The sequence below is a fragment of the Falco rusticolus genome, chromosome 9, assembly GCF_015220075.1.
Source record: "Falco rusticolus isolate bFalRus1 chromosome 9, bFalRus1.pri, whole genome shotgun sequence".
NCBI lineage: Eukaryota > Metazoa > Chordata > Aves > Falconiformes > Falconidae > Falco > Falco rusticolus.
In genome coordinates this window covers 12,199,296-12,223,320 of record NC_051195.1, presented here as the reverse complement: position 1 = coordinate 12,223,320, position 24,025 = coordinate 12,199,296, and the positions used below count along the sequence as shown (strand labels likewise).

General features: G+C 38.6%; 1 protein-coding gene across 1 annotated transcript in view; it reads right to left on the bottom strand.

Moving 5' to 3' along the window:
* The window catches only part of NRG3 (neuregulin 3), a 419,699-nt gene that overhangs the window by 53,603 nt on the left and 342,071 nt on the right, over window positions 1-24,025 (bottom strand). The window contains exon 4 of the mRNA XM_037400881.1: window positions 22,777-22,803. Coding sequence (XP_037256778.1) covers window positions 22,777-22,803 — 27 coding nt within the window. The remainder of the gene's footprint in view (window positions 1-22,776; window positions 22,804-24,025) is intronic.

The following is a 24,025-nucleotide window of genomic DNA, read 5'->3' as shown; positions in this document are numbered from 1 at the left end:
TAAACTATTACAAAGATCTAAAACATTTGAGGAAAAGTGGCAATAAATCTGTCTCCCCACCTCAAGTTCAATGAATATTTGTCAGCATGTACTCTGCAAGTTCAGAAAAAGCTGACTAGAAGATAAAAGGTCCTGATAACCTTTAAAGCTCTACTCTATCACTGAAAAATGAAAGTTACCCACATAGGTCTCCAATGGATTAGCAGCTTCGTTGTGTGCAAGCCCTCCCCATGGCTTTTCATTATATTTCATAGTCACTTAAGCCTTTTCCTAATAAAAAGACAATGCCAAGGGTGGGATTATGAAATACTCCAAAGTTAAGTTGATAACGGTTTAATTAAATGTTGCTCACGAACAACATTTCTGGCACGACTCAGACAATAAAAGGGAAAAATGAATGCTGTAATTGCTTCTTTTGCTGCTTTTTCACAATCTTCTGAGATGCTCTTCCCATGACATTGCCTTTCAGAATGCGCTGCAGAAGATCTAGTTACATGACATGGTTGCTCAAGTCAGTTTTACACTGAGCATGAAGAAGTCACTGTGACTCTGGATTTGGTATGGAGCAGGCTCTGCATGGTCAGATTTTGTCTGCTGCTTTTTAATTAAAGCAAGAGGGGCAGGTCCTCAAAGGGAGTAAGTAAGCATAGCTCTGTTGAAGCGAGTATTTATCAAGCCTTCTCGCAATGTCAACAGCAAAATCTTCTTATTAAATTCCAGCTGTACTTTCTATGGTGATGAACATATCTGTACAGAGAAGGTTCATGACACTTCTTATCAGCAAGATTCATTCACTTATTAAAGAGACTTAATAAATGCACACTTCTTTTCTGTATTTCTTTAGATGTCGCTTTATTCTTCCATGCTGCGAGTACAGTACAGTTTGTGCTCCATGCACCATGTAGCATGCTTTCACTCTACAAGTCATCAGTGATGAATAAGCAGATAAATGGTTTCCCTAGTATCTCCTTTATTATAAATTCTGCAGTGTCCTGTTTCTTATATGTTATATTCTTTCCATATGTAAAACACCTCTGATTCAACATCAGCTTGGAAATTTTACTTTGATAAGTAGTTTGGGGTCAGTGCCTTAAAATTTCCTGTTGTTGAAACAGGAAAGTTAATGATGTTCCAAAATGTGCTATCAAAATGTAGCATCAACTATTTTCTGTGAAAGTTATGGAGAGGAGTGATTAACTTTACATTTTCCCTTAAAACTGGACTGCTTTTATGGCTTCGAATTCTATAACACAATAATCTTGTATGTTGAAAACCTATAAAGCCTTCTGGTAAATATTCAACATAATTATCCATTAATAAAGCCCAACAGATAATAATGATACACTTAGTGTTAAAACTGCAGTACAAGAGGTGTATATATATATGTAAGAGTTTTACCTGGGCAAACTGGACATCTAAATAAAAGAATGCATAGAGTCACAAAAATTAAATAAGGAAAAAAAATATGACTTAGTTTTCAATAACAGAAATACCTATAAAAAGATGCACAAATAAGAAATACTATCACATGAAAAGCAAAATGAATTAAAACTCAGTATGAAACTTTGCATTTACAAGGTACCATGCAAAGCCATGAACTGCTCTGATTCAAACACTCCTACTTCACCTACAGAACAGCCAGAAAAGCATTCCTTGTGTTTGCAAATGCAGAAACTTGCAGAAATAGTTTGATGTACAACAGGTCACCATCCACACTAGAACAACATGCATTTGTCTGCTAATCATTTACAAAAAGGCACATTTCATTGATGTTTCCCCCCAGACTGACACTGATTTTCTGACTCAGACTGGCTGTAACACTGAATTTTTTCCTCAACAAAACACCTGGCTACACTTTTGCCATGAGGACCTTCATTACCAGACTTCACTTTTAGGGTAACAACAGGAAAAAAAAACTTTTTCTCTACAACAGAATCACAATGGTTCACTGGAGCACTGCTCCCTTTCCAGCTGAGTATGCTGCCTCCTGAACAGCTGAAGTGGTTTCTCGTTTTCTTGAAGAGGCGCTGAATTTTCCTGTTTTTAACTTTACCTTTCCTGCCTACATCAGCCTCTGTCTTAATCGATTTGACGTACAAACATGGGTCAACAGGAGGAATTACAGCATTTTACAACCCCCATCCATCATGCTCCATGCTGAGCAAACAACCCTGGGAAGTAATCCAGCAGATGAGGGTGTTTTTCAGACACTACTTGTCTCCTTCCTAAAAAGCAGCTAATTAGCAGTAGGTGCAGAAAGGCACAGCAGCAAAGCGAAGGGCTCAGATGTATCACATGCAGTATTTGGGACGATAGAACATTTTCATTGTATTCGTAACAAATGCTCTTGGAAACACCAAGTGTAATGGTAAAAGTTACTGTAAAATAAATGGATTTTGCTTATTTTTATAAAAGTACCCCTGTGGTTCAGAACACAGCTTCAATTGTTTTTTTTATCCCTACCTAAGACAAACGAGGCAGATACCAGGGCATACACAGTCATAAAGGAGCAATCGGTGCATATTCCCTATCAGGCAGTTACGGAGATGTGTTATGCTGAGCCAGAAAGTATCTATCAGCAGTTTCACAAAAAGGCTGGCAACTCTGCCTGCGAGTGCTGAACCTACTACGACCATTAAAATACCTACCTTGTATACCTACCTATGACCTACCCTTGGAGGTACATGTGCACGTACTTTGGCATGTGTGGCAAGTGGGTGAGCAGCTCAGCTACTCAGCACAGCACTTGTGCCTCTTTAGGAATACAAGCACAGCTGCCAAAGTGTTCTTACACCACAGACTGGCAAGAGGAAGTCAGAAAGCTGCTGAGCATATGGATGTTTTGCTTCAAGGAAGGACGAGGACGTAAAAAGGCACCCTGCAAAGCAGTTGGGTACTGTTATTAAGTAACTGCAAACCCTTCTACAAAGTCCTCTAAAAATCAAAAGGCATCCTTGTATCAGTAAGTTGCCTTCACCTCATCCCCCTCCATTCATAGAGAAGGAAGTAAATTTTAGGCTATGGTTGTCACAGCATGGCCAGACCTTGCAGGCACTGGAAGGATCTTACTTTCTCTAGCGATGGACTATGTACGACCAAGTTCATCTTGGGCGCTGAGGTCTTCGAATTCAACAACATTAAAATAATGAACTGCATAACGTCTTACTGGGATGGTACTTTAGATTTTTAGAGTAATAACAAACTAATTAACCAAGAATGATTAAATTTACAGTGAGAAACCATTTTCCTTGGTAGTATTTTCTAGTAGTAGACATCATGAAATGGTTCCTTCCTGCTTTCTGTTCAGAGAACAGAAACAAGCAGCAGAGCATCCACAACGCAACTGTCCATATTAATAGCATTAAGGGAAGGAAAATGTACTTTCATAAATTCGTATAATTGTGCCTGGGCAAAATGGGATGTGTTATTAGATGACGCATGAATACATCAGTAGGTTAGATTAGAATGACAGTACAGGGATTCTTCTGTGTGTTTTTGTATAACACATAAAAAAGTAACTTTAATTATATGTTTGTGTAGATGCTTTAGCAAAAATAGAAGGTAGAATACGGAAACAAAAAACTCCAAAAAACAAAAGAGGAAACTATACACTAGATAGCTAGCTTAGGTATTTCCACAGACAAAAACCCCATAAGTTCAGTAATTTTCTTTTAATAACTTGGTTTCATTTTACTTGATTCGTATTTTAGACCACAAAGCTTTTGATTTTAGAACGACTCCTCTGAGATTTTCTGTCAGGAATTAAACCTTGTTTCATCTTACATAGTCATGTGTTTACAGTTAGCCACTTAACAAATATTCATAAGGCGTAGGTGCATTTGCAGGTTGCATCTTTCACTCCCCCACCAGTGTAAAAGGAAGCAGGTGCAACGATAAAAGATGCACCATGTTACAGAAACAAACCACAATTACATTACTTCTTGAAAATTATTCTTAGAAGTGTAAGTTAGAATCTGTTGTGCTACCTAGGATACAAAAATATGGTTTTGATTTTTTTTAATCACATATTAATTTCAGAGACAATTCAGTCAACTTGTAAATGAGAGCATGTGCCATCTAAAATAACTTTTGTTCACCAACTACACAGTTTCAAATCAGTTTGCAGCCACGTATTTTATCGTACTGTGCAACAGAAATCTAACAGTTATATCGAGGAATACAGTAGAATCAAATTCTTCAAAAAGAGATTGATCTCTTAGTAATTAGGAAAGGTCACAATTCTTTACCTGTTTCTTGCCATACTCTTTCAATGAACTCATACCCAACTGCAATTCTTTTCTGTTCTCATCTGTGCTACTGTACCAGCTCACCTTTTCATTAAACCTAGTGGAAACACTGGCTGCTAGCTGGCAGCCCCCGGCTGTGTAAGGGATTACTCTGGCCTTTGACATATTGCTCTGTATTATTCGCATCTAAACGGGACAGGTCAGGTATGACCAAAGATGGCAGAGTTTTTTACCATCAAATACCTGTAAGAAAAGTTTTAAACCAACCAAACCTAACATAAAACTACAGTCACTAAAAGCATAAAGGGTTACCTTTGGTTTCCAAAGTGGAAAGATCTTCTATGATTAATTCTTTTGGGTTGCTAAATAAAAAAAGTCACACAGTTGCACTCAGACTACATAATGTATAAAAAATCTTACTGCATGATCACTTGCTGAAGAAAATGAAAAGTAACAATAATGACAATAATTATGTCCTTTTACGTTCAAGTTAAATTACAAGGAAAAAAAATCAACACATATAACAGAAAGGGACAAAAAACCCCATATTATTTTCTTCTTTTTAACTGCCTATCATGGTTAAGGAGAGAATACATTTTTTTAAAACTATTAAAATATGAAAGAATTTTTTTAAATTGACATTTCCAATCTGCAAAACTGTTCCTATTTAAGCAGCTGGAACAGATTTCACAACTTTCTTACACTCCACTTACAAAAAAAATATTCTTTTCTTCAGAGCATATTTACTTCTATAACCCACTCTTACTCACCAAAATCTATGGGACCGGGTGGATCTGCCCGAGGGTACTGAGGGAGCTGACGGAGGAGCTCGCTAAGCCGTTCTCCATCATTTATCAGCCATCTACCTGGGGAGGTCTCAGCAGGCTGGGGGTCAGCCTGTGTGACACCCAGCTGCAAGAAGGGGTGGAAGGAGGATTCAGGCAACTACAGGCCTTTCAGCCTGGTTATGGAGCAGTTTATTGAGCCCCTCACACAGCATATGCAGGACAACCAGGGGACCCAGCCCAGCCATTGCGGGGTTATGAAAGGCAGGTCAGGTCCTGCCTAAGGAACCCAAACTCCTTCTACGACAAGATGGCCCAGCCAGTGCGTGAGGGAAAGGCAGTGGGTGTTGCCTGCCTGTACCTCAGTAAAGCCTTTGAGACCGTCTCCCACAGCATCTCCTGGAGAAACCGGCTGCCCATGGCTGGGACGGGTGTGCTCTGCGCTGGGCTAAAAGCCGGCTGGCGGCCGAGCCCCAGGAGCGGTGGGGGATGGAGTCACACCCCGCTGGCGCTGGCGGGGGGCACACGGGGTGTCCCCAGGGCTCAGCGCTGGGGCCGGCCATGGTTCATGTCGCCATGGACCATCGGGGCGAGGGACCGAGCGCTGCCCCAGCCAGTGTGCGGGTGGCACCAGCTGGGGGTGTCGATGTGCTGGGGAGCGGGGGGCTCTGCAGGGGGGGCTGGGCAGGCCGGGCCGAGGGGCCGAGGCCACTCGTACGAGGTTCCCCAGGGCTCAGCGCCGGGCCCCGCGCCGGGGTCACCCCAGCCCCGGGCAGCTGCGGGCCTGGGGCAGAGCGGCTGGGAAGGGCCCGGCGGGGAAGGGCCTGGGGGGGCTGGCTGGCGGCCGGCTGGGCAGGAGCCCCCCGCCTGCCCAGGTGGCCCAGGAGGCCAGCGGCACCGGGCTGGTGCCCGAAACAGCGTGGCCAGCAGGCCCGGGGCAGGGACCGTCCCCCTGCGCTCGGCACCGGCGAGGCCGCCCCTGGAACGCTGTGTCCAGCTGTGGCCCCGCACGGCCAGAGGGACGCAGAGGGGCTGGAGCGTGTCCAGAGCCGGGCAGGGGCTGGGGAAGGGGCTGGGGCACCCGTGGGATGGGGGGCGGCTGGGGGGGCTCAGCCTGGAGAGGAGGGGGCTCGGGGGGGCCCTTATCGCTCCCTGCAGCTGCCTGACAGGGGCTGTAGCCAGGTGGGTGTTGGTTTCTTCTTGCAAGTAACAAGTGACAGGACAAGGGGAACAGCCTCAGGTGGCACCAGGGGAGGGTTAGATTGGGTGTGAGGGGACATGTCTTCGCCGAAAGGGTGGTCAGGCACTGGAACAGGCTGCCTGAGGAGCTATTTATAAACCATGAAGACATGGTGCTTAGGAACACGGATTAGTGTTGGGCTTGGCAGTGCTAGGTTAACAGTTGGACTTGATCCCAAAGATCTTTTCCAACCTAAATGCTTCAGTGATCCTACGAAATCTTCATCATTTTGATATTCAAGAATCAATTGTAAGTGCTCAAAGACTATCTAGACCACATAACCTATAACGTAAATCCTGTCTCTGCCTTTTGTTAAGGAAGATGCTCAACAAACTTAGCTGCACCAGTTGATAATCATATGGAAGCTACTTTGGCAGAGCCAGGCCATGGCCATGTTTACAAAGTCTGTGGCACAGAAAGAAGAAATCAAAATGACCACTTAACTATTCAACACAGCACTTAATCTTGAAGGCATGGAAATCACACAAGTCTAAAATGATGTGAGAATTTAGGAACAATCATCAGCCTCACAACAGTAGGGTTAATGTATACTTACATTTGCATTGCCAGGAAGACAGCGAAAACAGCATAAAGATCTCTGATTAATAACAAAAGGCTTTACAGAAAGGCACTACAGTTATAGAAGGAATTCAGTTATGGTTTTGATGGACTTGCAAAATATATTCCTTGCAATTCAAAAAAAAAAAAAAAAAGCATAAGCTAACATGACCAGCATAAAAAACCAACCTTGTCACAAAAGGATACTCAAAGGCCCACCTTATACAGAGAATCGATCAGTGTAAATGACTTCAAATGTAAATATCATAGATCAAGGTAAGAACAGTACTGAATAATTATGGTAGAGGAAATGTCTGATTATCATCCGTTCATAACCCAGCTCTAACACTGAAGATCTAGATTAGTACCAGCAAATAATTGCCGTAGAATAATGCTGCATTGCATTAGTGTAGTGTAAAATTAGGGAAATAATGGAAGGATCATCCGTTCTAAGTGCTTGAAAAAAAAAAAATATGTATGTATATTTTACAGATATCTCAGTAAGAGTAAAATCCAATTTTAGGACATTTATATTTGCTCACGAATTGACTGGAACTTACACACTGCATTGTGAAACCAGTATTTTTTGTGTTATAAATTTTATTTTAATTTAGACACTACTTCTTGAGAAGAAATTTTTTCTTCCATATTTACTTCGAGTAAACACACTATTAAGAAAAACACCAATTCAATCAGATCATTTTTTGTACTATTGTAGTTTTCTGCATAAGTTAATGCATTATTAATAGATACAAGAGCACATTATGAAATTATATTTACAGTAGCTAATCCACAGTGCTAGGGCACTGCAGAGCTAAAAACCCCAAATTATTGATCTGTTAGGCTGTACAATGAACTAAACCAGATTATCAATCACTTCTGTAAAACATCATTCCTGATTTATATACCTTTTAAATTACTGTAGAAATGTGTCCCAAAGTATAAAGATATCTTCCTGCTATAGTGTGGGTTTGGTGATGGGTTTGAGTTAGTATTTCTGATGACTCCCTAAAGTTGCATTACCCTTTCATTTCATCAACGGAAGGCTGAGTTACCCACCTCCTCTGTTACAAAAGCCAGAGATTACACCACCACCTTGAACACAAATAAGACAGCAAATGGTATGAATGGGGAAGTGTAATATGAAGGCATTACTGGAGTTGTTCAGCAACATCGACGCAGAATGGCAGTGATCACTCATAAGGTGATCTTAGGGTATTTTAGAAGTCAGGATTTGCATCTGCTTTATTTCAGCTACTATCATTTGATCTCACAACATATTTCACTTGGGCTTGTAATATCTCAAGCTTATAGCCAATATGCATTCTTATCTCAGGTTAAACCCAAGTATGTTCACTTTCATGAGCATCTGCATATTTTCATGAGCATATCTGTGCAACATAACTCTGAATCTTCCAATATTCTCATGCTGGGAGTCAGATCATTGACCTAGAAGAGCCAGGTTATATTGCTGTCTTACCCATTTTGAGACATTTTATAACCTCTTGTGTTTGTTTCTTAGGTTAGTGCAGTGCACCCATCCTTGCCCCGTTTTGTTTGAGAAGTGACTGGCTCTTTAGGTGCTACCAGAAGTACATAATGAAATAATAATCATAATTAATAAGCAAACCACCTTTTTATAGGCATCTTACTTTATGCAAAGTGTTCTAAAAAGAAGTTTGGAGAAAATGTTAAATGATGTAGGAAAGGGAAGTTGTGCCTAAAAGGAGATCCTTAGTCTTTTCTTCCTGTTGCTGATAGCATCAGCATAGAAACATGAGAAAAGAAAGAGTAGTCTATTAACTTCACTTGGTTTTATTGAGTCGCTTATTCACTGCCACCATTCATGATAGAAATGGAATAGATGCATCTCAGTGTAGAGGAATGACTGCATAAAACACCTTACGCAAAACATGTTAATAACACTACAGTCATATTTGCTATGTAAATATTCACTAAACCACAAAGATGAGTAAGATATGAAAATAAATACTATCTAAAAAGGCATTTTAATTACTCTAAAAGTTATTGAAATTCTCTTACAGTTCCATTAAATCAATATAGACAATGTTAGAAAGGAAACAGAATAAAAGGAAACAATAGATTTTCAACTCTGAGGGATGAGTCAATCCTGACTGTTAATCTACCTTTCATAATTATGCTCCTGATTTGGTCTATTGCAAAAGTGTAAGTCTATCAATAAAAGCACTTATGGAATAAAATGTATTTTTGCTTAAAACTAGGCCTGTGCTTTAAATACCTTTCCAACTTTTATTCGATGGCATTCTCTAAAGTTTATAACTCTTTTACTAAGGATCTTTGAAGATGAGACTGCATTGTTGAAGCTGTTTCAAACAGTTTCTAATTCTGTTGTGCCAAGAGAGGTACAAAAGGTCTTTAAAGAATATGGATAACCTGATGGTGAATCCTAGCACTTCTGTGACTGAATTGTGTTAAAATATCAGGAATCACAGCAGATTACATACTGTATTACTGTAAACTGACTGTCAAGATTGTTAAACTGCTTTGCTTCTCTTTGTGGCCATTAGAAATTTCAATACTTCCAATTAATTCTTTACATTTTTGCCTAAATACTGAATTTAATGTGAAATCAGATACTAAGTGAGAAATTCTCTATATCACAAGCCTATACTACATGGGCAAAGACATCTAAAATACAGACACCTCACAGCTTTTAAGTTATGATGATCTAACCTAAAAAAATGTCCTGCAGCTCATTAATTATAAAACCTGCCTTTGCATAAAGCTGGTAAAATATTATACTGTAGGTCTGGAAAATTAAAAAGCCACAGAGGGAGATTTACTTTAGAATTATATCACACACTTTTTCTAGTAGTAAAATGGCAGAAATAAATGAGGACTAGTGTAGTTTGGACAGGGCAGGAAAAGAAGGACTATCAAAACTAAGACTGAATACTTTTTTACCAACCAGAAGCACAGCATTCTAAGTAAGCAGATAATTAAATATCAGTAAGCAATTTTTTGCCTGAAATATAAATTATCAAGCAGCAGAAAATACATAATTCCAGAATATTTCTGCACAAATGATAAATTAAAATGAGACATTTTAACTAGATATAAGGAAAATCTTTTACCATTAGGACAGTCAAGCATTGGAACAGGTTGCCTAGAGAAGTCACATAGTCCCTGGTTTTTAAAGACTAAGCTGGATAAAGCCCTGAGCAACCTGGTGGCACATGAGCTGACCCTACTTTGAGCATCAGGTTGGACTAGAGACCTTCAGGTCTTCAGATTCCACCCTGAATTATTCAGTGGTTCTGCAACTTCCATTCCAGAAATACTTTTTAAGTAAACAGGAAAACTCACAGGCACACCAACTAATGCTCTAGAGGACGGAAGTTTTAGAGAAGTGGGGAACAGAAATAAGAAAGTACATGAGGGAGATAAATAGGTGGCATAAACCAAAAGGAATATTTTTTTTTTTTAATTACCACCTCTTTAATGCTAAAAAGGGAATAAGTATCAAGTAATATTCTCAGATAATAGATTAAGAATTAGAGAAAAAAAGATTTGTATGCTAGTAAATAATATATAATAGCTAGTAAATAATATATTCCAGAACAGGAGCCACTTCAAACACATTGCACATGGAGGTTAGTGCATAAAGACAGAGATAGCAAAGAGGAAAAGAATACTCTAAATTATTTTAACAAGTGTGTAGATCCTTGCACTGCAGTGCTCCTCACAAATAACTAAAAGACAGTTGGGACCTTGGAGATAAACACGAGGTCACAAAAAGAACTCTGAAAAAACTGAAGGCTAGCATTTATTATTGAATTCTAAAAGAGGTTTTAGGCTCTAGCTAAAAGAAATAAAATAAGAAGTTCTGAATAATAGATGCAGGTGTTCATATATGGACTTATGAATAATTCAGAAAATTTAACATTACAGACTTTTGGTAAAAGAAAAAAAAAGGTAACATTAACAGCAGACGTAATAGCAATACCAAAATAATCGGGGAACAAGAGATGGCTGCAACAGAGCTGTGCCAAACAATGAAAAATAGAAGGAAAAACACCTAAATGAAGTAAATAGCTAAAAAGCTATTCTTTCAAGAGCAGTGACACAAGAGTAATGACAGTGAGGGTCAGATTCCTTTGAGCAGCAGAAGACCTTGCAAGCAGGTCTATCAGCACAGCTGTGCTACCAACACAAGCATCAATATTTTTTAGAACACTGAGAGCAAAAGAATGAAGGATAAGATGAAGATATCAAAGAGACTGAGCAAGCAATAAAGATGACAAAAGGATAAATTGAACGATTGATGGTACACACCTTGATACTATAAAGAATAAGGAGTACAGAATGGGAAAAACACAGTAATGTTACATCATGGGATGTATTTATGAGAAGATAATTCCAAGACAAGTAAATCATATACTGGTATTTTCATGAATTTTTATTAGTGTACTGAAAGAAGGAATGCAACAAATTCAAATTGAAGCTTTAAATTTATAAAATAATGGGGGAAACTGAGGACTTGGCAGGGGGCAGGGAATGGGCTTCTTAAAAAGTTAACTGTTTCCCCACCACATTCTTCACAGCACCAAAAAGAGGAACAGACTATGCCCCCATTTTTGCTCCACAGGTTAGAGGGTAAACTAGTACCACCAGAATCCAGGACACGGGTTAGACATGCAGTAAGGTATTTGGAACACATTTCAATCCTGTATTTACAAGCAAGTTTGTCACACTAAGGGTTACAGCTGCAAACTTAAAGGTGATTCTGCATTTTCTTTGCACAAGGACCGTTAGATCAACACTGCACACGAATAGGCAGACTGAACAGGATGATTAATGAACTGATTCATGGCCTACAGATGCTAAAGAACATAAAGGTATTGAGGCAACGGAACGATAAAAATAGCTGACACATGAATACTACCAAGTACTAAAAGATACAGAAAAAATTAAAAATTACTTGAAAAAGCAAGCCAATGGCATTACACTACTCACCCTTTGAACAGAACACCACCTGCCATAGAAGTTGAATAAAGCAGCACTGATGACAAGGCATGCACCTGAATTGTCTTTCAGATGTCCTCTATCCACATCAATTGCATCACAGTCAATTAAGAAACTTTGACCCAACAGTGAGAAGTAAGATACTGCCCTTCCAGTGTAGTTCTCACAAATCACTAGTTGTATTTGGCAAACCATTCACATGTAAGAGAATTTCCATATTTTTGTTGAGGTTTTCATGAGGTAATTAATCTTACTGGAGCAAAATCATGAGTAGAACATGTATCTTAAAATAAGTAATCTTGGGGAAAAAAACCCATGAATGGCTATTTAACTTCAAAGAAACGGCATAACTTAAGTACATTCACCTTTTCTCTCCAGTGCACCATTAGGACACTTTTTGGAATAAATTAATTTAAAATGGCTCGATATGTTTTCGTAGGATTTTTATAGCATTCACTCACCTTTTCCCACTGATGGTCAGCCATCTTATTTCAAGACAAGATTTACTACTAAATGAAAGAATGAGATGTTCTGGTACTACCTTACCTTGAAAAAAGACTGCTCATCAGTCAAGAGAAACTTTAAAAGCACACTAGAGAGATTTCCAAGAAAAAAACCCAACAAACAAACTGAAATAAAACAACTACTTGTTTTGGTGTTTTTGTCTTCATCATTCATTAAACGAACAGTTAACTGAGGACAATTCCCTGCTTTTGTCTTCAGCACATTACCCAAAGTACAGAAGTACAAAGAAACCATGCAGCAAAATCAGCAGAAGTCACACTGCTATTCTCACTGAGTCAGGTTATTGACTAGGATTTAATAAACTTTTTTTTTTTTTTATTGTACAAATTCTAACAATACACTACCTAAAACTATTGATAGCTTGACAATTTTAAACGTCTATCCTGTCAGTTCATTGTAATGTATAAAATTTCCAGCGCAGCTGACTATGTCCAGTGCATAGACTCTTACCTTGCAGACTCAAAGAAAAACATGGCATAAAGACCTCTAAACTTTTCTCATCAGAAGTAAATCATCCTTATCCTGAAAACAAATTTAAATTACTTGAATCGGAGTAACAAGCAAAGTGTAGAATAAATACAGAAAACAAAGTAGCTGGTATTTTTCATTAATATCCCATGCAAGTGTATATTACAGTGATAAATGCTTATTTTTGTTTTTCTAAAGCTGATTAACTGTATTAACTCTGCCGTATTCATTTTCCAAGCATTCATATTTTATAAACTGGGCAAGTTAGTGTATATTGCAACTCCCATTTTTCAAATGCTGTATCACTTCTGGATACAGGAGGGGACATTACAATTATAAACGAGTAAAACTTGCAGTGTCTGCATGTCATGCTCTCCATTAAAGCTAAACAGAGCAGTTGCGATGCTTACAACTGATTTTTATTTACTCCTGTAAACAACACCACATAAACAGAGAAAGTTACATTAATCAGTAAATTTATGAAACTAATATAAAAGGAAAGTCTGCAGGGGTACAGAAAGAAGACAAGAATGAAGTGGGCACAAAAAAGAAAGGGTAGGAAGAACAATGGAAGTTCAAGAGAGCAAAGGAAGATACTCTTAGCTTTGCACAACTACACAAAATTACTTATACATACTAGGTTTTGCAACTATCGTTAAGGGATTTATCTGATTTTCAGTTTTAGATGATTTGGACCCAATCATTGAAAAGGACAAGCTCACTGAATCCAGTCACACACTTGATCTTGATTTCAAGTTCTGTAGATTATATTAGAAATGATAGAAAGTATATTGAAATACCCATTGAATTCTGTGTGTTTGTCAGAATTCTAAATGAGCAAGACAGAAGTAACTGTTATCAAGTTCAAAACTGCAGTTCTCAAAATTTCCAGTCAACTAACGCACTGAAAAGACCCAGAGTTTTTGTAGGCATCAGTTTTAATTATTCTTGGCTTGCACAGACACTTCAGTCTTTACAGGACTGAAGGACTTGGTGCTTATCTCATGCAGACTGGCAAGAAGGCTGCAAGTGTAGCTGGCTACCGCACACGACGGTGGCAAGGCTTAAGCAGGGCAGCATTCAGCACTGCAGTATGAAAATTCTTCAGTTGATTTAATTCCGTGTCCCCTTCATGATATAAAAGCTTGTACTTTTGGAGACTAAGGTCATCATTTCAATGACGAAAACCACAATGTATGGGAAACTGCTAATGGAAGTTATCAATGCTCCTAATTGTAAATACACTGCTTCTCTCTCACATCTGTCTCCTCTACAGACTCCTTGGTCTAATTAATTTTTTCTAATTCCTCTCACTGTTATTTTGAGTGGATTTTATATATTTTTTTCACTGTCAAATAGCGAAGACCCTAAATTGATTCAGTTAATTCTGCTAAGAACTTCAATACTGTCACATTTTATGCTCCTTCATTACCAGATTACTATTCTGTATTTCCATCTTGATTTTACTTTCTATTTGAATGTGAAATGCAAAATTACCAAGAGACCTGAAAGAATAACCACAGAGTAATACTACATTACAATGAAGTTTACTTGCTAATGTAGGTATGGAGTAGTACATAATTAACAGCACAGAAACAGAAAAGGATCATATTAATTCAGATGAGAATTACTGGGTCACTGAGACAATAAATATAACCACAGTGACTAAACTGCATGAACATGATCCAAACGGTGTTTGAAAATCGTGAATCCATACTAAATGAAAATACCTCACGGCGATTAATTTTACCATTCAAAGATGAGAAGTCAGCACTGGTAAACCAAAAAGCTTGTCTCTCATCTGCATGCAACAGTTTGCAATTCTGTGATTATTTAAACTGTTGTTAAGAACTGAGCACACAAGAGTAATACACGCACACTAACACAAACTACTTGTTTTTTTCCCCCCCCCTCCTTTTCTGCTGCTCAGGCTGGTTTCCCAGATAACTGCTGGGCTGTCTAGTCAGAAGCAAATACTGATAGATACCCTGGGTAACTGGACAAACAGTATTTTTCAGCACAGACAGGTTAGTTTTGAAATGGGGATAAACTGAAGTTAATGGGGACAGGAAATGAAACAATTTTCAATTATCATAAAAATAACTTTATTAAAAACAATCAGCCCGAGTAGGAATAATATCTCTGCTCTTCTCCACATGCCAATATCCTACAGCATCTGCAAAAGAAAAGAAAAAGAAGTACATGAAAAAATATTTTAGTGCTTTACATAGCGCATTGTCAATTTTTCCACGCTGCTTACCCTTCTCCTCTGCTTCCAGCAATTACTGGCAGGACACTGTCTCTACTCATTCTAGGCATAGAGGACACAGAAAGATTTAGTTCACTGTCAGAAACATCAATTTTTCTATACAACCATAATATACATTACAAGCGCACCACTGTCATGGAACATTTATTGTGATACTTACCTTCTGCTTGCTGAATCCTTGCATCATTTATTGAATGAGACTTGACATCTACATAACACCTCCAAGTAGGAAAGGACAAAGTAACACTGATTCACCATGACTATGTAAATATGGCACATCTTGGGCACTTGGAGCTGCTTCTCCTGTGGCAAGATAACTTCAGTACACAGAAAACAACCTTCTACTGAAAAAAGAACCTCACCCTAGTAGCCTAATAATGGATTCCCAAGCTCTCATGGGTATGTCTGGATTGTACTTACTACTATGAAGCTCTTCCCAGGTCCCCTCTCAACTGGAAATACAATGTCTCCCTGGCACGTCTTCCAGCAGCTGTCTCTACCATCACCTTTGACATGCAGGTCTTGGCTTTTTTTTGTTCACCTAGGCTTGTTTCAGTAGCGTACAATATATACAAATCACCACCTACACATTTTTGCATCTGGTTAAACTGCAACGGAGCCCAAACAAGGCCAAGAGTGAAGTCTCAACAATGCAAGTCACCTAATCGCATTAGCATATCCTTGTGGTGTCATTTGTAACAGTTCCTCACACCCAGCAGAGCATTTAACTAAATACCCCATTCACAATGCAGGTTACAAGCCTGACCGGTTGTAAGGCCGTATTTATATAGACAGCTGTCTGTTCCATGTTGGTGCTATCCAGTTACCTGTATTTCATGATAAAAAGTGTTTACCTCAGAGATACACCAGCCACAGAGGAACCTAGGGCACATGCCGAATCCCAGACCAGAATGTACACATTATGTGCATACATACAGACAGAATACAGCAAAGCCCCTCTGTGTGCAGAGGGGATGCTGTGTCCTCAGTTGAAGACCAGCCTCGAAGGATGCATCCTTTCTCCCTGAGGTGACAATACAGCATGAATGTTCTTGTAACCAGCACCATGCAGAAGAGGTTTGTACCTGGCACTAGGAGTTAAATGGAAACTTACCCAGAGGCTTGTATACAATATCCGCTTTTAAGGCTTCACAAATTCTCTCTTCTAATCCACAGAAAAGACTTTGACGTTACCACCTGATCAGCACATAAGGATGCACAGTACACATTCACATTGGAAGTGACAGACTAATGGTTATATGTAGCATTACTGATGACATACACCCACTTTTACAGACTGATAGCCTGCTTAATGCAACCAGCACCTCCTCCCAACCCAGCTCCCAGCAAAACAGAGAAACCTGAACCAATTCTGGGTTTCTAAATGTCAACATGCTGTGCTGTCTGTTGTTGGGTTTTGGTTTTTTTTTTCTTTTTACTTTCTTTAAGTTTCAACACAAATGGTTAGTAACTTCAGTTAGAGAAAGCAGAAGAAAGTAAACACCGAGGAAGGTCACCAGAGCAAGTTACATACATTAATATTATCTATTTCATCCACACAGTTCACAGCATTACTAATTTGACAAAGCACTACAGGCAATTAACAGCATACATTAGTTAACCACATGGTAAATCTTAGTCTTGTCTTTTAAAAAGAATGCAAGTTAATCCAACCCAGTTCAGTGCCAATACAGCCAATTCACAAAAATGACATACCAAGAAAAGTAAAGATGGTAGCATGGAACCAAGACAGTAGCTAGGTCACAAAATACCTAGGGATAAACCTCTCCCTCCCACGAAAGCAAACCCAAACCATATCCCCCAAACTGTTGACGCTAAGTTGTTGTAAGGCAGCCTGCAACATGTTCACCAGGTGCATGCTGACTTTTGTTTATGAGGTATGTTTTCTTCAGCAGGTACAACCATTGGCAGAGCTTCCTCCAGCCCCTGAGGAACCTCTCCTTCATCCATTACTCTCATAGCACATAGGCTTCAACTGTTTCTATAAAACTCTGTCTTCTGGTGCTCATGTCTCTTTTCTCTAGAAGTGATAAATGACTTCTTCCCAGCTAAAAGAATCCCACGTAAAATGCTGGAGATCTAAAGCCATTTCGTGCCTCAGGATACTATTGTTATTTTGTAGCATACTTAAAAAGGACAGGTATTTCAAAACACAGAAAGAAAGACAAGGTCCCAAGAGCAAAGCCTTTACAAAATTTGAAAAGGTTACATCAGAAGGTGGTAATGAAAAGTTGGGGAAGGATGAAGACCAAAGGGATTCAAGGAGTGATGACATCAATAGTAGTAAACATTACAAGTATCAATTCCTATCAGAATACCCCCCTCTTAGTTCTTCAGGGATTCACTGAAGGAATACAGATGAAATATTTTAAATGCTTACGATTAACAAAGATATATTTATTCTACAGGTATGCTTTGATAGTACTGGGGGATGATTGTGATCAGAATCTCTAATAACAGATTTTGTGTAAACAGGCACATAAAAACAGTCATTGTGCCATATTGACAGAGAAGGCTCTACTGCTTTATACTTTAAAAAAGGAATACAGAGGAAATTGAACTTTCTTTTTTAAACACAGGTACGTTAGAATACATACATTCTTTTCTTTGCTCAAGTAATTGAACATTCATTCTCTCTTCCAGTGAGGACAGAAGCATTACAGGGTTTTATAACAGATAAGAGCTGCTAAACGGTAACTAAGGCTAGGACCATCCATGCAAACACTAGTTATTTATTTTCATTGTCTGTTTGCTGCTACAAGACATTGAGTTTCAGAGGACAGCTCACCAGCTGCACATTTTGTGAGCTGTACAGGAACTAATGAACTTTACCTTTTTATTTCTTTGCAAACAGGAAAAATACTAAATTCTTGCAGTCTTGCTGATACTGCCCATTAGCAACAACAAATTTTATGGTTTGGAAAAATCAAAATGCCTCTGTCACAGTGCATGACACAAGGTCACAGAGTCAATTTAGTTAACTGAATCATGTGTTCTCGGAGTCTTAGGCATACAACTGTCTTATCACAATGAGGAGGCACTATGAATCAGCACAGTGAAAATAAAGCATGCACCATCTTCTCCAATATTAACCACTGCTCGAAGTACAGAAAACCGAGTACACTTCACATTGTAGTCATTGCAAGGTGATATATAGATTTTAAAAGGGTCCCATTCTTGAGCTACTTTATTGGTCTGCTCAATTAAATGTTATTTAATGATTCACCACTTACAAGGTGAATATCATTCATAGTCCATTGGCTTCAGTAAAGCTTCTTCTGATTTTTCCAGAAAAGATAACTAGTTATAAGGAACAATATTGATTTCCTGTGTAAGGCCCAAATATCAGCAAGCTAAAAGTAGCGATTAAATATAGCAACTGCTGTATTATTTTTGCAGTTCACGCATGGGGAGATTCAGGTTATCACATCGTAATTGTTTACACCATTGATACTGGTTTAACTGCTAAGCAGCCTAAGGATGAGGACTATTTCATGTAATGACTGTATTTCCATAAAAACTATAGTGACTTGCCTGTTGCACTTTCTTGGGGCATTTTATTTTCAACTGTATCCATCATAAATTACTGTTGCAGAATAAAAAAAGACAAAGATTCTGGATCGTTAGACTAGGTGAATTGCTGAAATATTCATGTTTGTTCATGTATTGTAGCAGATTATTCAATACCCGCTCATCTTCACATTTCATCCCTGAACACAGCTTAACTCATTCTCCACGTGAGAAACGAGTAAAACTGATGACTCCTTGTCTCTGGCACTGATTCTTTACCCAGAACACTTATTTCCAAAGATCACACTCAGGCTTTTGCATCAACTTGTACATGGCAGTTAAAGCAACGATCTCACTCTGCAGCTGGGACCACATGTACGAGGTCAGTCTCCACAGCTCAGCTTTCAACTGCTACCTGTTGCACCAAAGTAAGTAACCTGATCAGCTATGTTGGCTCTCAGAGGTACTTTTCTTCTTCACCAAATTTGCCATCAGACAAAAATAAACCATTCAGTCCTACGTGTGGTTAACCATTTGGGTCAAAAAATGATAATAAACTGTAGAAACTCATATCCCCATGCTATCAAATGCTAAGAATACATCCATTTTCTCATTGAATAAAAGCTGCTTCTTTCAATCTCTTTTTTTACAAACTCACTGCCTCACATGATTATGACCAACAGCCAGCCTGCTTTCCATTGACATGAAACTGTTAATACAAGTAGATTTCCAGTTTGTAGGAACACAGTGATAACACTTACCTTTGTGTTGGAAATTTAAATAAAATCGCATGCATCATCACTGGTGAGACAGTGGGAAGCATGCAGACGTGCACCAATCCAGACCAGGTGCATTGCACCCCTGCGCGAGCTGTACACTGTTCTCCCATGCACCGCCCTGCTCTATTACAAGGAACCAGGGAGCACAGGCAAGAAGGCAGCGAAATCTGCACCCTCTTGCAAGGAAGAAATTGTTTCTGTATTACACACTACCAAGAGATTCCCCAGAGAGCGGAGGAATCTAAATGCAGAAAGCCTGACAAGAATTACTGTACCTGAGAATCTAAGGCACAAAGAGATTAAAATACATTGCCCAAAGCCTTTCCGGAAGATCACATCAGAGATGGAAATTGAATCTAGCTCTCACAAGTGCGTATTAAACACAAGATTTTTTTTTTTTTACTTTTTTTTTCCTTTGAGGTACTAGAAAGCATAAAGCATTTTCTTATCACCAGAAATTTCATAAAGATTGGCCACTCTGATCACAATACTTAAATCTACATTTTTAAGGACATAGTGTCTCTTGAACACATACTTGGCTTTCATTTAATTCAAGAGAAGCTGCACATGCATACATCAGAACTGTACATTAACTGCTACATTTGTAACACTTGAAAACAGGTATGCCACATTAATATGCTTGCATTTATCTCTGCAATTCATACAAGGAAACAGATACTGCAAACCAAAACCGGCAACAATTATAAAGTCTCAGGTATTCATGTTTGGGAAGGCACAATATCGAGTATTGTATGGAACAGAAATAAACCTAATGATATCCAAAAGAGAAGGGGGTGTGAGAACATGAGAGCAGCTAACACAACAATGTGGTAGAGAAACTGAATGCATAACATTGTGCTCTGCGTGTGAGAGCTACGGGCCTGGCGGGAAGCAGATTTCAACAGGTAATGGCAAAGCAATGTACACAGCCTCTGACTACTGACCTCTGGAACTGGCTGCCGCAGGAGATGGTGGGGAAAGACAGTATCAGTGGTTCACAAAAGGATACATAAATTTATGGACAACAGATCCTTAACAGGACAGTGAAAGGACTGCCTGGGTAGGTGTATACACTCCCATGATTCCTGAGAGTCTAGCAAAAAAAATGACTAGGCTCATCTACTTTCCTTGGCAAAGGTACACTAAGCGGGATGTGTAGTTGCTGTACCTTTCATCTGTCTCTTGGGGCACCTCTATAGACAGATGTTCCTATCCACATGAGATTTTAGCCTTATCTACTGTGGAAGGAGTTCAACCTTCCTGGGAATCCAGGCTTGCATGGTTTTCAAGCAAAATTTCTGGAAGACGATGATGGAAATGGAATTCATAGGACAACTCAGCCCACAAATGCAATGAAAACATCGTGTTCTCTGGATCATGTACAAACAAGGCTAAGCTCTGCCGCATCTATATGTTGTTATTTCTTGTAACTGGAAAATACTCTTCCCACTAATCGCAATTTTCTACAGTACAGAAGTAAACTCATGGGAGAGGCTTTGCATGAGTAGCCCTAATTTGATGAGTAAATTGTCACCTGATCTCTCTGCATACAGAGTGGGGGTTTGTACTTTGCTATGTGTGCAGTAATGATTCCATATGTGGCTACATTTCCTAAGAAATTCTTCAAAAAGATTGGGGGAGGGTTTAAGTAGCAAAAGCATTTCACTTTTGCATATTAATCTGGAACTGGCTTTTTTATAGCCCACAGAAAAACACCTCAAGCCTCATTTTAGACTGCTGTCATAATATTTTCAGGCTTGAGACATAAGATTTCATTAATTTCTACACCATCAAGATCTGTTCCAATATTAAGACAATCAGAAAGCTACTGATATGAGACTACTCTGAGCCAATACTTCACGAGTTGGCATTACTTCAAGCCTTAAAGAGATCTGAGGGGGGGGAGGGGAAGGAAAAAAAAAGGAAACGAAAATGTTCATAGTTAAAATAATTGACCTTTGCCTCCTGGGTAACACTTTCCTGCTTCCTATGGAAAGACTCACTTTAAGAATCCTATATATATTCTTTATCCTGTCTCCTTTACGTATTTGCTTGTCCTTCAATTCATATGCCTCAAGACTGCTACTTAAAATTTAAATTAAGCAGTGAAACTGGGATACATGTAGAGCCTTTAAAGTAACCATTTCACAGTTGCTCTTGTCCAGTAAGTCTGTGAAAACACTTGCATTGATTCCATCGGTACTTTTAAAAATGCATATAAAGTGCAATGAAACACTAAACTTTTGGTGATATGAGATTTTGGAGACCACTAGGGACAATAGTTCTCTAGGTATGCCACACAAGTCCAAAAAGCAGTAGGAAAAAATCCCTCAACCTGCTGGCTATCTACTTGCTCCTGCAGCCTGCCATGAAGTTAATACTCATTACCATATAGGTTTCATGACAATTTATACCCAACTTGTCAACAAAATCCCTGTATCACTACTTACAATCATTAGGCTATCGCATTTTTATGTTTGTAATCTAAAAAAATTAAGTAAAACTCAACATAGGGAAAAGACACACTAAAAGTAATTTTTTTATGACTTTAACGTGAATTTGCAAGCTGTTTATTACAGTGCTTTCAGTCACGAATAGTGGTTTATGCAAGCTATTTTTATACAAAGGATGCTTGAGTCCACTAATTCTGCTGAAGAAAAGCCTTGGCTTCTCAAGGCAATTACCTATGCTCTCTGCAGATCACCAGCCGAGAGGTGAAGCAGCGCTCTGTTAAGCCTATCATTCCATCAAGCTATGAAGGCATTACAGGGCAGCAATTGAGTCAACAGAACATCATCTTTTCCTTTCCAAAATTATAAGAAGCAATTATTCACTCCTGCTTTAGCTTTTTCATAACTTGAAGTTAACTTATTTCACAGAATCACAGATATTTATCCCTTTCCTTCAAAGTATTCCTTTGAGTTATCTGTTAAAAGCTAATGAAATGGTTCTCATAAAACCTAGTTACATTTAACATTGTAATCAACACCAACTTCTGAAAAAAAGTATTTCTAATTTAAAATCTACTTTCCTTTACATGAAACCATGCATTAAGTAATTCCTAAAATCTCACATAAAATATTATTCCTCGAATGTCACGATATGGCCATATAATCTTTATATTACATTTCATTAACTACCAAAAAATACCAAAATATAATTACGCAGTTTTAAAGCCCCCTAGCAGTGGACAAGAGAAAAAATAAATCTTCATATAATTTCAAATGTAACCGGTAAATCTAATAGCAGCCCAATCCAAAATCCACTGATGGACGTCACGGGAGCCTTCCCATTAACTTCCATGTGCTTTGGGATAAGGCACCAAGATAAATATGAGCAAGCCAAAGGAAGAGAAATGAAAACTTACCCATGAATTCAATTCCTAAATGGTCTGCTATACACAAGAAAGCATGTACAAGAAAAAAGAAAAAAAAGAGACAGAAATGTTAGAAATAGACTAAAATGTAAATATCACCTTTAACATCACTGGTAGCATTCAATATTTCTGTGGCAGAGCTGCAGAACACAATGCAGGGTTGGGGCCCACTCTGTGGGTACGTGCCCTTCGAACGGCAACCCAAAGATGGGAATTTAGGGCACTGAGCCATCACAGAAGGGAAGTGTACTTGGGGAAGGACATGAATGCCTTTACTCATTATATTTATATTCAATTGAAGTGCCTCAAGTGAGCTACCTACAGGAATTTCATTTTCTCATTCTCTTGAAACTCCTCTCTTAACATGCTAACTACTATCATTAGTTAGACAAGGTTCTTGCTTTCATTTTCTCTGACAGATCAAACCCTAAAGAGATGAATGGAAGGCTTTTACTGAGTTTTGCAGCTCTCAGTACAGCACAGTGGCCACACTTGCACCCAACGCGATTGCATAACTACTATCACGCAACAGAAAATCTGACTTCAAGAAATAGTAGACATGGTCCCTGCTTAGCCATCTGAGTGATATGATGCAATAATTTCAAGACATTTAGACCTGAGGAAAGAATTTTAACATTTTTAGAATATTGACTGAATTTACCATATGGAGTTCAAAACATTTTGGGACCCTTTTTTCACACGACAGATTAGGATATATGTCTCTAACAGACAGATGTTTTAGTGCAAAATAGATTTAAATTTATACAAAGCACTTATTTAAGTTGATAGGAAGTATGTTTAAATACATACGTGATTAAAAAGTAACAAACTCTCCATCCTGCAGGAACAGGGCAACAGAAGAATGTTAACTGACTTTTCAGAGCTGAGTGTGTACGGAGTAGTATCTTCAAGCCCAAACCAAAACTATGGAAGGCCAGACGTTCAGAAAGGCTGAAAAATGCAATTCTCTATGCTAGACTTGAAAGATTTTGTTTTTCCATGAGAGGAAATAATTTGCACTATACAGAATAAAGAAGAATTTTATTTTTTTTTCCCTGAGGAAAACACAGTATTTCCCTTCAAAATACAAAAAAACCCAAAATGTTTCGTGTTTACCTTCCTTTCAATTTACAGTCACATTTCCTTAATACAGAATAGATTAATAAATGATTTTGCCAACGTTTCCAAGATCAGTGTGTGTGGAGAGGAAGGCAGCAGGGAAAGAACAGGAGGACTACAA